Genomic DNA, 13,648 nt, shown 5'->3' on the forward strand with positions numbered 1-13,648 from the left:
CTGTAAAGCAAAGGAAAGCTGAAGTAAGATCATAAGCACATTCAGTTTCGCTAAGCAACTGCTTCGTTTAACAACTAAGTTGCCAGTCTCAATTGTGGTCACTAAACAAGGACTACCTGTGTTGCCATAGCCATCAGGGATTCATACAAACACAGATCTGTATAGTATATGCCAAAAATATGAAAAATTTCCACCCTCTGCGCAATTGAGGGGCACCACCTTAGTGTTTTATCAATGAAGGCAATTCTTGACCAAAATAATTGCAAAAGTCTGTCAAGATTTTCTTTCTCATGGGAAAGGATTCATCCTGTTATCTTTACAACAATAACAAATAATATTTTGACTACAGAGATCATGTGAAAAACACCTGTTATTGTGTGTTGTGTATTGTGCTATTTACTGCCACCTATTGACGTGTGTATGCTAGGTACCCAGTGGGGGTGGCACAGAGCTATAATACAAGGAGAGGAAAATCTTCAGCCTCTCTGAGTAGTTGTTAGTTATTTTAGTGTTAGCCACTATGTAGGTTTTATGGGCTACGTAGTTGTAACAAAGTACCAAATAGTGTACCTCTTCTCTAAGAGTTTGTAGCTAGAGATTTTGTAAGCTTGTGTTGCTAATAAGTCTTGGATGCTACAATATAATGAGAAGATGTGTTTTTCGTTATATTTTGTATGATATTTGCATTTTATGGAATTTTGTATTTTTATCAATAAACGCCAGTTAGTATATATTTTCTGACTGGATTTCTTTGGGAAACAAGAAATGGACATTGCATTGTGTTTGTTTTCATGGATAATATTTTCCTGGAGTTTTTGCTGCGCTCTGCACAAACAGGAGTGTTTGTGATTATCACTCTGCACGACAAAGTCTATTTTACTGCAAAAGTTAAATTAGAACTTATCAGAAGGTTTGGCAGTATTTCTTGGTTTAAAAGCAAATTTCCCAGGTCGCAAGCCTAGGAAAAGACTCTTTTGGTTTAATCCAAAGCTCTGCACAACAATGGATAAGACTGTGGTTAAGAAGGAATCTAGTCCAGTCCTGGCTTCCCTTGTAATGTCTGACTGGACTAATGTCTGGTTTGTAGTTAAGCAACCATTAATCCATCTGAAAAACAATTCACAACCATAACAGCAGCAGTATTTTCCCTACCCCTGGGTACTTTTTTTACCATACCCAACAGAAAGGCAAGGGATTCTTTTCAAACATAATTTTTCTTACTTCACCCCATCCAGTTTTGATTCTGATCAAGCTATCATGCATCTGGGGTTGGTTGGTTGGTTGGTTGGTTGGTTGGCAACCGGAAAGGAAAAGCATCTCCACCTAGTCTCAGCCCTCCAATTAAAATAATAGTGGAGAACTATCAGCATTTCTTTTTCTGTATGGTTCATATCAGATACATTTATTCATGTTGAAGGTGGGCAACGCTGAAAAAAATTGGTGACTGTGTAAGAAACTCAAACCACACATTTTAATGTGCCTTAGTAAAAAAAGATTTTTATTTAGAAAGGAATTGCTAGCAAGAGGGAAGAACACAAAAAAGTTACCCATTAGCTAAAGTCTTTAAAAGCATGTGTAAAAAATACTGGCATTTATTATAATAGTCTAGGATTTATGGCTTCCAACTAAACTTAAAGCATCTCTCTCTTCAACTTTCCTTCCTTCTTATCAACTTTCAGCCTAGTTCTCACCACTCCTGGTAAGTTTCCTTTTGCTTCCATCTGCCCTTCAGCTGAAGCATTTATCATGCACCCCTGTCAGGTTCAGCCCAAGAAACTCCACGAGATGGTTCTGGAATTGCTCTGTTCTTTATTAGCTTGCACCTGCTAGACAGAATCTCGCCAGACTAACTCTAACTCCCAAAGTCTGCAACTAAACACTATGAATTCCTTAGGGTGGTGCCAGTCTCATCCTCTTTGCTTTCACACACTCAGTCTATGGGCTGAGGAGATGCTTCTCCCCATGACCTTGAACCTCCTCATCCAAGTCCTCCATCACAACCCCTCACTGAAAAAGGTCCAAATGATCTATTTCCTCTAAAGTGCTTCTCTAAAAAGGGAAGATTGGAGCTGAATCCAAGGAGGGCTTCTGGAGGGAACACACTACAATCTCTTTCAAATCTACAAGAACCATCCCTCTCCTAAAATGAGAAACTGACTACTTCCAAGATCCAGCTGACCACACTACCACCAGCTCTCTACAAGAGCCAGGAGTGTATGGATCCAGCCCACATTTGACAGGGACATACTAGGGATATATCAATCGATTTGCCAATACAAGAATATCTCTGCCATTTTCAACAATTGTTTTATAAATAGAAGCTAACAATATGTATTATTATTACTAATTGTTAACATTTGCTTTCTTATAACTATAATAAGATCAAATTAGGGAAATAAAATAGGATTAAAACCATAACATTCACCATCTTAAAATGAAACAATTCTAGTATCTTAAAACCACAAGAGGAACAACAATAGCAAACACAGTGAATTAAAGGTCTGGGTGAACAAATACATTTTCAGCTGACACTAAATATTTACAAGACTGAGCCAGCTGCAAATGAACAGAGATGGAATTCTATGATTGGAACAAGAATGCCCTCTGTCAGGTTGCTCCATAAATTAATTTCTGCTAAATGCAGACTTATCAAGAAGGCATCCCCCCAGGTAATTATCACTGTATGTTCCTCTTCCATTTAATTTCATTATTTCTCATTCCATGGTCATTTGTAGCTTTAATTCAAGAAAATAGTTTATGCATCTAATGAAATAGGGTCTAGTCCACAAACACATTATAATGAAAGTCTATGTTATTTTTACTGCAATAGACTAACAATGCTCTTTAGAATCTGACTGGAACATAGTCTTCCCTTTAGTGGTGGAAGAAAGAAACAGACCTGGAAAAATTCACATAGAGAGCTCTTTTTTAGGCTGGGCAAAGTAGCAGAGGGGCAAGGTTAGCATGGTTGGTAACAGCAAGGAATGGGGCCAACAAGCAGCCCATTCACAGTTTGGGAAAGTCTCTTTAATCACAATATGCCTTATTACAAAACATCAAATAGAAAAGAACAGCTTACACACATCAGATCACACACATGTATTTATGGCTACAATTTATAGATTACAAGAACATATGACTTATTAACCAAAGTTTGTGTTGGTGTATAGGTAATATGAAACTATGACTAATACTGAAAAGAAAGCAAAACATTACAGAGAAAGAGGAAGGAGCAGGGAAAAATACAGGTATACTCTGTTGGCGCTTATTTGCAAATCAGTTTGCCGAAAAACAACATAACATAGTGTTAAACTTGGTTTGATTTTCTTCTACAAACCTGTATAGTGTGGAAACTATAGCCAGATTTTATAATCAATCTATATCAAACAAGGTTAGTTATGAGAAAAATAACTAATATCTGCCAAATGCTTACCTCATATTCTTTCCTGCAAATTTTCAAAATATCATTTTTTGAAGATGCCTGAAATAAATTTATTTCATTATCAGCATATTCTCCAGACTATTCAAAAACAGAATTTAGAAAGTATATAGATAAGAGTTGTATATTTCTACTACAGCAATAGATTTGAATCACTCAGATTATTCTAAATTTTGGTATTTAATCAATCCTCCCAATTCTGGCAGGATGGAGACAAGAGTGGAAAGATGCAATGAATTTAGGAACTTCAATGTTAACAAAAAAAGGGGGAGGGGCTTGAGAGGGTGCCTAGTCAAAACAAAATAAATGCTGGAGTGCAATGTCTAAGACCCCCTCCCATATGCTGCTGGAACCTATCTCCTATCACTCTAGCCATGCAGGCATGATAGTAAATGCAGCCCAAGAAAATACAGAGGGACACAGGTTCCTTGCCTTTGATCTTACATTTTAAGCTATAAACTAAAGTACAAGAGAGAGTGAGAGTCTGAGAGCCACTCAGTGCAGTGGTTAAGGTGCTGGCCTAGAAACCAGGAGACTGGCCTCCCTTAAGCATGAAAGCAGGCTGAGTGACTTTGGGCCAGTCATTCACTCTCAGTTCAACCCACTTCACAGGTTTGTTGTTGTTGTTGTGGGGAAAAAAGTAGGCAGGAGTATTAGGTATGTTACCCACCTTGAGTTACATATAAAAAAGGCAGGATGATGATGATCAAACATCTACCTATCCCAGGTCCTTGGGAAAGACTCGATAGGTGGATAAAATGCCAAATCCAAAAATGTGATCAATCATAATAATAATAATAATTATTATTATTATTATAATAAAAAGTCAGGAAATAAACAAGATGAGCTTAAACTCTTGATTCAGGAAGATTAATATGAATTCATACGGATAATAGGCACTTGATAGAATCATCATATTATTAAAATACAGCAATAGATAATTTGTTCCAAAATAATACAGGTAGTCCTTGGTTAACAACCACTTGTTCAGCGACCATTTGAAGTTATGACGGAGCTGAACGAGTGGAAGTTCCTCAAAGTTCTGACCATCCCAGCACCCACATGGGGAAGCCAGCAGGGAAGGTTGCAAGTTGCTCGGGTAAGTCTCCCCCACCCATGCACTCTCCTCCAGTCCTTCTGCGCTCGCGCTGCACCTCCCCGGCCACCCATATACCCTCCCACTCCATACATGTATCCTTGCACACACTCCCCAGCCACTTGCACACCCTCACACACTTTCTCCACCTGGTAGCAGCCACCCCAAGCCCCACCACATTTGTACCATGCCTCCCCAGCCACTCATGCACCCCCTTGCTCCCTCTCCTATCCAGCAGCAGCCACTTACCTGCCTGTTGGCCTACTTGCAAGTTGCCTGAGACTTGCAACTTCCTGCCAGCTTCCCAACTCACTTTGGTTGTTGGAAGCCAGGAGGAAGTTGCGACAAGGTGCTTGCTTAACAACCCATGATCCTCGCTTAACAACAGCAACAGGGACTGTAGAAATTGCCATCACTAACCAATGCAGTCACTTGATGTCGTTTTTTACAACTGCATCACTTAGCAATGGAAATTCCAGTCCCAATTGCCATTGTAACTCGAGGACCACCTGTAGCAGCAACAGAGAGAGGAATTATCACCCGGTCAAATAAAAAAATACACATAGATATATGCATGTATTATCTTAGCCTTTTAGACTTCACTTTTCTGTCACTGCACTTATATAGTCTGCTTTTACCATTTTTTGGTTTTATAATGTTTATTTTGTCATGTTTTATAGTTCAAATTATACTGTATTGGATTGCCCTTATTAGTTGGTTACAAATTTTGTTATATATTGTTTCTGATATATATTGTTTCTATTCTCTGACAGTAATAAAATTGCCTATCTACACATATAAATTCAAACAACTGAACAAAAATACTTGTGGGGATCAGCTAAATAAAAATAAATGGAAAGAGAAAAAAATGTGTCTGCTACATAGTATAAATCACTGAATGAAGGACGGTGTAGCCCTTAGCTCTACCCCATGATTTTCATACATGACAGAAATACTCCAAAACTGACACACTAAAATCAAAACAGATTCTTTGGAGCCCAGTAATATTTAGCAATCCTCATCCACAATATTATTTTCTTTGCACTTGATCTCCATGGCGATCAATAAGGACCTTGGGGACCTTGTATGTTGACAGCGTGTAGTTTGGTTTGAATTGAAAACCCCTTTCTGTCTTTCTTGTTCATTGGTAATGGGGATAAAATAGTTTTTTAAAAACAAAATTCTAGCGATCTAAAATATAGAGCAATCACTTTATATTCCACAAGAATGACAGCATGAGAGGTTTAATTTGCCATAAACATTTTCTCATTAACTTAGATTGGCCAAGGATATTGTAAGAGCTTTAGCCTACCATAAAAATGTTCTTATATCTTTGGCCAAACTGAAATTATCTTATGAGGATGGCAGTTTTAACCTACCAGAGTTTCAGCTGTTAAGATATTGTGTTTTTCTAGATTGACATTTATAATTAGTCAATCAGCATGGATGGATGGGAGGGAGGGAGGGAGGAAGGATTGGAATACAGATAGTCCCCGGGTTAAGAACGCCCAGTTTACAGATGACCTATAGTTAAGAACAGAGCCTACTGTAGCAAAACTCAAGTTACATACACAGTGATTTGAGTTAAATACACAATGGTTTGGGTTCATTACACCATACTACTTATACAGTATTATACAATAATACTGTTCTGGCTTACAATATAAATTTGATTTAAGGACAGACCTTGGAAATGGAATGTGTTGTTAATCTGGGAATAACCTATATTCTGTTTTGGAAAATCAATGACTTCACATACTATTTTCAGTCTGTTTAGAAAGCAATGCATATTAGACTTTTGTTGTTGGCAGTGTAAGAAATCTGAAAATACTTTTAACTCAGATGATTGGTCTTTTTTCTGTCACAGTTTGTTTTGGTTTCAAATTATGTTTGAAATACGTTCATGTAATTTTATGTATGTGAATGGAATTTGGGGAAGAAATATTTAAGGATCTCAATGTGATGTTGAATTCTACTCCTAAAATATGGAACATATCATCTTATGAAGAGCTTTGACTTTCTCAAGCTTGGGGCACAGGTAAGAGGATAATGTTATGTAACTGGAAATAAAGCTCAGGACATTTATTTTGTGCTCTGAGCACTGATAAGATAATTAAGTTGCTATATCATCCAGATTTAATGATAAGTTCAACAATTTGAGCAGCAAACAATTATATTTCAGCTGTTGAGAAAGGATAAAATTTGCTGGTTCAAAGAAAAGAAGCTCTACAACAGAAACTGACAAAAGAAGCAACACTACCTAATGAAGACAGACACACAAAAAGAACAAACCCAGTGGATGAAAGGAACAACCAGAAGCAAAAATATAAAATACAACCTGTACTTTTGGAACTCCAAAACAACTCTGAAGCATTTTCAGATGAAATCACTTCTAAAAGTTCAAAGGAAGAAAAAGGGGCACTGAATGGGAGATACAATGATGGATCTTATATCCCATAAGAAATACACAAAAAAATCACGATACTTGGTGACTCACTGCTATATCAAACAAAACAAATGTATGGTAACCAGCTTCACCGGCTCATGAAATGTCATAAGAGTAAAGGATGTGACAGAACTTCCAAGACTTATCCAGTCCAATGACAATTATCTCTTTCTTAAAGTCCCACCTCCACAAAATGTGAGAGGGGTATGCACTAGAAGCCAGGACTTATCTGTGATTGCCCTCACATTATGGAATATGCTGCCCCCAGATCTGAGCTCAGCAGCTTTGCTCTTGGCATTCAGAAAGGTGATGAAATCCTTCCTATTTAAATAACATTCAACACCAGGCTGGCAAGCGCTGGATGATATTTTTTGTGATTTTTCTTATGTTTTAATGATTCTTCCATGAGTGAAATATTGTTATTGTGTCTACCATTCAAATTTCTTTGGATGAGCAATACAAGGTTTTGGGGTGGGGTAAAATAAAATATACATCCTGGGAACAAATCATACTGCAAAATTAGCAACACCCATATCACCACAGCATTTGAATATCTTGGAAGAAAGCTAAACAGCTTGAAATTTGCAACCATTCTTCCAGTCCACTGAAAAGGACTTGAAGAAAAAAGATGAATACTGCAAATCAATAACTGGTCACACAAAATGATGACAAAGAGAAGTTTTGGGTTTTGAGACCACAGATTCAATTAGCCAGCTGATGCATTTCTGCTATGAGAAGCGATTGCATCCCACAAGGATTGGCAAAAATATGTTTGGCCAAAGCATGATAATCTTGATTAGGAGGGCTTTAAACTGAATCCTGTGAAAGCTAGAAACGAAGAACCTAAAGACAGGACCTCAGTTAAAGGCTTGTACACTGTAGAAAATGAAATGTAAGAAATAACACTGGGTCACAAACTTCCTTCATTATCTATACACTAATGCTCAGAGAACGGGAAATAAGATGAGTCTGAACACTTAATATGGAAAAACAAATGTGTTTTCAGAGGTATAACAGAGATCTAATGACTCCCATGATTGGAATACAGCAATTGAATATTAATAGAAAAGGATAAGGAGTTACGCTGTGTGTTAAAAATATCTATGCCTACTCAGAAATCCAAATAAATTAACTTGGCAAAGTTGTAGTAAATATCTGAGTTAAAATAAGTGGAGGACCAAACTAAAGAATACTGTGGTTGGTATTTATTATCACCCATCCAACCAAGACAAGCGTGGATGCCTTACAAAAGGAAGATACAGATCAGAGAATGAAGTGACAAGAAATTATAATCACCCTGAAATCTGTTAGGAGACAAACTCTGCCAAGCATGGCCCTTCCAGGAAATTCCTGAATTGTGTCAGTGACAAAAAATCAAATAAAGGAACCTGTGAGGAAGACTTAGTGGAGAAATGTGAAGTAGCAGTTATATTGGAGGATAGTGACCATGTAATACTAGAGCTTTTATCTTAATGAAAATAAGATCGGTCATAGTGAAACATGTATTCTAGACTGGTTCCATACATCCTGCAGGATGTGAACCAGTTTTAATGGCCAACAATAGCATGTTCTGGATGGATGAAATTTCAGAATTCACTACTGGGAAAATTTACTAATGCAACTTTTGATCAAGACTTTGGTGACAAACTGGAATGTTCAATTATCCCAGTCTACAGATTGACTGGGGCTTAAGCAACCTCTGAATATGCAGGTCAGCTTGGATTACTGAGGCTCTATAGGCAACAAAACAGGTGGACAAACATATAAAACAACAGTAGCAAAAATCAGAACATGCACAACTTAGAATACCTTTGAGAATCTTTTCTCCACTTCCACTGTATCTGCTGAAAAGCACCTGTTCTGGGTTACCACCTGTGCAATCCATAGGGTCATGGAAAGTCTTAGTACCTTCGCCACTGCAAATTGGGAGGGCTTCATAGAATTTACTGCAGCTAGATTCATTCATATCCTTCCTTCAATGCCACCTCTGGTGATGGCTCCAGGAGGTCATCACAGCACTGGTTTGTCCTGTGTTACTGGATCATTTTTTACTTGTCCTCCTTGAGAACGTGACTAGGATGCCTGAATGAGTTTGTGCCTAACTTATCCTTTACATCCAGCTCCCTCTTGACTGGTACTGATCAGCAGGGATTCACTGAAACAGGTATTACGTCTAATCATTAACACATCCCTCATTTGGGGGGGGGGGAGTGCTATTTGCTTTGAAAAAAGGAGTAGAACATCCCCTTGGGAAAAAAAAATCTTTAAATTCCTCCTTTTTACTAACTTTTGGCTAGTTTTTGAGTATTTAGAAAAAAATGCATTGCACTGGTTTATCCAAAATACATTATGCCAAACTAACCTGTCAGCTCTACAAGATAGACCAGTATAAGAAACCAATGCCGTATAAGTCAGGACTGCTTTTTTAACCGCTATAGTAATAGAGTCTTCCAAGTCTTCCTGTGTTTCCCCCCTCCCTCACTTTATCTTCATGTGCCTTAAGGAGGGGCTTATCTAAGGCGTTTTCTCAAGTTATTTTCTTGGCCCAGGCTCAAGCCCAATTTATCTGACTGTAGCCTTGATAGTGGCTCTTTCTCCTGTCTTTCTATGCTCTCTACACAACCTGATCTTCTTTTCTGATAGAGTGACCTGTCTAGCAAACTAAGGAATATGGTAGTCATAGCATACCTTGACTTCATCCCAGTAGGAGGTAAGCCACTGAGCCAGAAGTAAAGATTGGCGCCAAGTTCTCCAGCGGGCACTTGGGGTTTTCCCAACAATCCAGTAGGCAGTCCCACTAATCAGTGCTCTGACTGGCCACTGGTAACAGAAGGCAACCAGGGCTCTCATTAATGGCTTCCAAGTGACCTCTCCTTGTTTGGAGATTCTGGAGGGTTCCTTGGTTAACAAAGGAGTGGAAATAAGGATGCCTGGGGCCCTTGTGACAGAAAACAAAGAATGAATATGATCAAGAACTGATATGAATTTATATTTGAGTCTATAATGTAATGGTAAGGTGGGGGGAGTCAAAATTTCTGCACCCTTATTGCATCAATGTAGTAACATCTAGAAGCCTTGCTTAAAACAGTCACTATAGGGCAGGGTGGGCAAACGGATCTCTAGAGATTGCTGTTATTTTTTTGCAAGACATCCTAGTTATCTTTCAGAAAACTGTTAATATGTAATCATTCCAACAAGACTATGGAGATCGATATTTGTGCTTGCATGACACTTGATCAGCAAAGGACTATTTTAATTTTGTACTGACTTTGTTTTATGAGGTGTTGTTGGGGGGGGGTTTCCCTATTTTTATGCCTTGGTTCTCTAAACCTCCTAGAGTTTTGTAATTTTGGCATATATAAATAATGGAAATAATAAAATAAATGAGATTTAATTTGGTTTCCTTTGCTGTTTAGCATTCATAGAAAGCTGCTCCTGCAATCATCAGGTGTTTGTGGAGCTAGGTGTTACCTTTATGTGTACAACACCTAGGTCCACCTCTCCTTTCTTTTCTTGCCAAATGTGCCAAGATCTCTGGCTGGTTCCTGTCTGGAGCAGACTATAGACTGAATAAGTTGTAACTGGTTAAAACTGAATCCAGGATAGTTGTGTCAGCCCTTCAAAATAGGCCAAGTAAGGAAATAGACACTACAGGAACTCTTGGAACTTTATTTTATTGCTTGGAACTTTATTTTATTGCTATGGAGTATATGTACTAACAAAATCTTGAAAGCCTGACATTGTTCTATAAAAGACTAGAAAAGATGGACCAGTAGGCAAGAAACAATGGCTGGGACTTCAGGAACAAAGAGTGCTTGTTTTACCTTGAGAAAGATCCTCATGTAAGGTTGCAAAAAAGTTGCAAAAAATAGGGATTTTGCATGGGCACGGTATACTTTAACAGCAGCAAGATCCAGATTCTTTATTGAAGACTGTTATAACCATGAATGAATAGAGTGCAGAAAGTCAAATACAGGCAGTCCTCATTTACTGACCACAATTGGGACCAGCAACTTGGTCACTAAGCAAAGCAGTCACTAAGTGGGAAATCACATGACCACGACTGTGCTTTCTGATTCAAACTGACAAAACTAATCAGTTTCACACCTTTGGCTTTTGTTTGCCTCCTAACCACTCCCCCATCCTTTGGAATGCTCACCCTGGTGCTGGATAATTAACAAGGGAATTAATCTATTATTGAAGGCTTTCACGGCTGGAATACGATGGCTGATGTGGGTCTTCCGGGCTGTGTGGCCATGTTCTGGAAGTTTTGGTTCCTAATGTTAGGAACCAAAACTTCCAGAACACGGCTACACAGCCCGGAAGACCCACATCAGCCAAGGGAATTAATGTTCATATTTACACTCACTGGAAAGAAAGGGATTAGAAGAGAGTAAGTAGGCACACAATGGGGAATACACATCGAAAGCAATGCACTGGTGTCAGCAGGTGCAAGTGTGCTCAGCAAACAGCCTGTGTTTTCCCCATTGTGTGCCTGCTTACTGTACTCACCCTAATCCTTTTACACTCCACATCCCATCCTTCACTGCTTCCTCCTCCTTGCCTTCCAGCACCTATACTGAGCTAGAGATGCTGCCCCACAATATGCATGACTGGAAGCCCCCGCTTCTCCCCTTGCCAATCTCCTCCCATCCAAATGTTCCTGCCCAGGTCTGTAAACCAAGAGAGAGGAAACATCTGTGCACCTCTCTCCCCCTGCCCCCATCAATGCCCAAGTCACTCCGATGCTTCCCTGCCCTCCTCCCTCTTCCACGTGCCAACCACAGCCCCCCTCCTCCCCTCAACCCTCTGGAAAAGAAGGGGCTCATCAAGCAATTTCTGCAGGCTATCTTTCCTCTGCCCTTCCCCCACTCGCAGAGCAGAGAGATTGGAGATGAGGGGATTAGAAGAGAGTACAGTAAGTAGGCACACAGTGGGGAACACACCAGCTGTTTGCCGAGCATGCTTGAGGCTGCTTGCACCAGTGTATTGCTTTTGATGTGCATTCCCCATTGTGTGCCTGTTTATTCTTCTCTAATCACTTCTTCTCTAATCTCTCCACTCTGCAATGGGGGGAAAAAGGAAAAACAACAGGTCAGATACATGATGTTTACTGACTGTAATGGTAATCACATGACTGAGGAAAGCTGCAAATGTCATAAATGGTTGTAAAGTTATTTTTTCAGTTCCGTCATAACTTCGAATGGTCACTGAATGAGTGGTCAGTGACTACCTGTACATAAATGGTTTTGAATCAGATCTATCCCCAAAAGCAGACTAAAAACCAACAAGGCTTCTTGTTTAATCATATAAAAATTTAAGTAGGCAGTGTTTTTGTTGCTTTAAGCACCTGGGGTACATTAGGTTCAACTTTATGAAAAAGAATCCCCCATGCTGTCAGGCAAAGTTAGATGATCAGGAAGAAAACACTTTTGCTAGAGTTATAATATCCAGCACATTAAGGAGAGCTTAATATTGACTTTGCAGGATTTTCTTCTCTCACTGGAAAGAGACCTTGATCTGTTTGGAAATTCTGCCCTTACTGCTGAGATAGAAGCACAGGACTGAAGTAGAAAATAAGACACAGGTGTGTATTGTCTAGAACTGCTGTTATGACAATTATGTGGCCAGTCAGTTGATGAATCTCTCCAACTATGGATATTAAGACGTGTTTTATTTGCCTTGAAAGAAACAAAAGTGGATTTCTCCAGTGATTAAAAAAAAGACCACTTGGTGGAATTAAGAAATACTCCAATAAACTAACTCAAGTTAGGGTAGGGCAAGATTTTTGCAGGTTTACACTATTATACTGACACGAAGTGTTGTTTCAATATGCTAAAACAAATCAATCCTCTGTAAGTGCTATTAGGAGCCAGTCAGCAATATAAAGCATGAAAGACCAACCTGTACATGATCCACTAAAACCCAGTTTCTGCATTTTAAAAAGAATCTAAATAAAATGTAATGCATTTTTAGAAGGTCAGAGAAGACAGTACAGGAAAAATTTATGAAAAAAGTCTGAGGAAAAAGGATCTATTTAGCTTAGAAAAGTTAAGATTGAGGAGGAATATGGTTGAACTTTAAAGGACTACTCCACAGACAAAACTTCTTAGTTACTTTAGAGGTCTAATGGGTTTATGGTTTTGGAAGGTAATTTTTGCTGAAGATTAGAAGAAACTTTTGATGGTAATTTTCAAAGCAAGCAATTTCTAGAGTGGTGGCAGGCACTCTCTCACTAGAGGTCATCAATAAAAGACAAGATCAATCTGTGGGGATGATTACTGAAGGCATGAATAAGATAAAAGAGCCATCTATGGAATTCCTGCACCAAATTGGACTGGAGAAGTATACAAGCTCTCCTTCCGATTAATGGATTTTTTTTTTATCGAAAGTATTTAAGCCTAAAGAAACTGATTCATAAAACAAATATCAACATCTATATAAACATGAGTAGGGAAGATGACTCTGATTCAAGAAACCAAACAATTTTTTTTAACTGAAATAGCATTTGTTACTATGGGAACTGTTAGCAGAACTACAGAAAGTTCACTGACTTGGTTAAAAGGTACTACCCCAGCTATGCTGGAATAATAAACTCATCTCTGTGGAGCAGCCCCAACTTCCCCAAAGCATTTGGAAGCACTACCTCAATGTCAAAGTTAGCACG

The 13,648-nt window shown here is 38.7% G+C and overlaps 1 protein-coding gene across 4 annotated transcripts in view; it reads right to left on the reverse strand.

Annotated features, from left to right (window-relative positions):
- RECK (reversion inducing cysteine rich protein with kazal motifs) overlaps positions 1-13,648 on the reverse strand; it is a 156,188-nt gene that overhangs the window by 112,046 nt on the left and 30,494 nt on the right. For all 4 annotated transcript variants that reach the window (XM_088150155.1, XM_088150154.1, XM_088150153.1 and 1 more), the window contains one exon: positions 3,434-3,481. In XM_088150155.1, coding sequence (XP_088006281.1) covers positions 3,434-3,481 — 48 coding nt within the window. The remainder of the gene's footprint in view (positions 1-3,433; positions 3,482-13,648) is intronic.

Source organism: Python bivittatus, unplaced genomic scaffold, assembly GCF_059951505.1.
Source record: "Python bivittatus isolate LINGU-HERP-01145 unplaced genomic scaffold, Pbiv_v1 ctg000610_np1212, whole genome shotgun sequence".
Classification (NCBI taxonomy): domain Eukaryota; kingdom Metazoa; phylum Chordata; class Lepidosauria; order Squamata; family Pythonidae; genus Python; species Python bivittatus.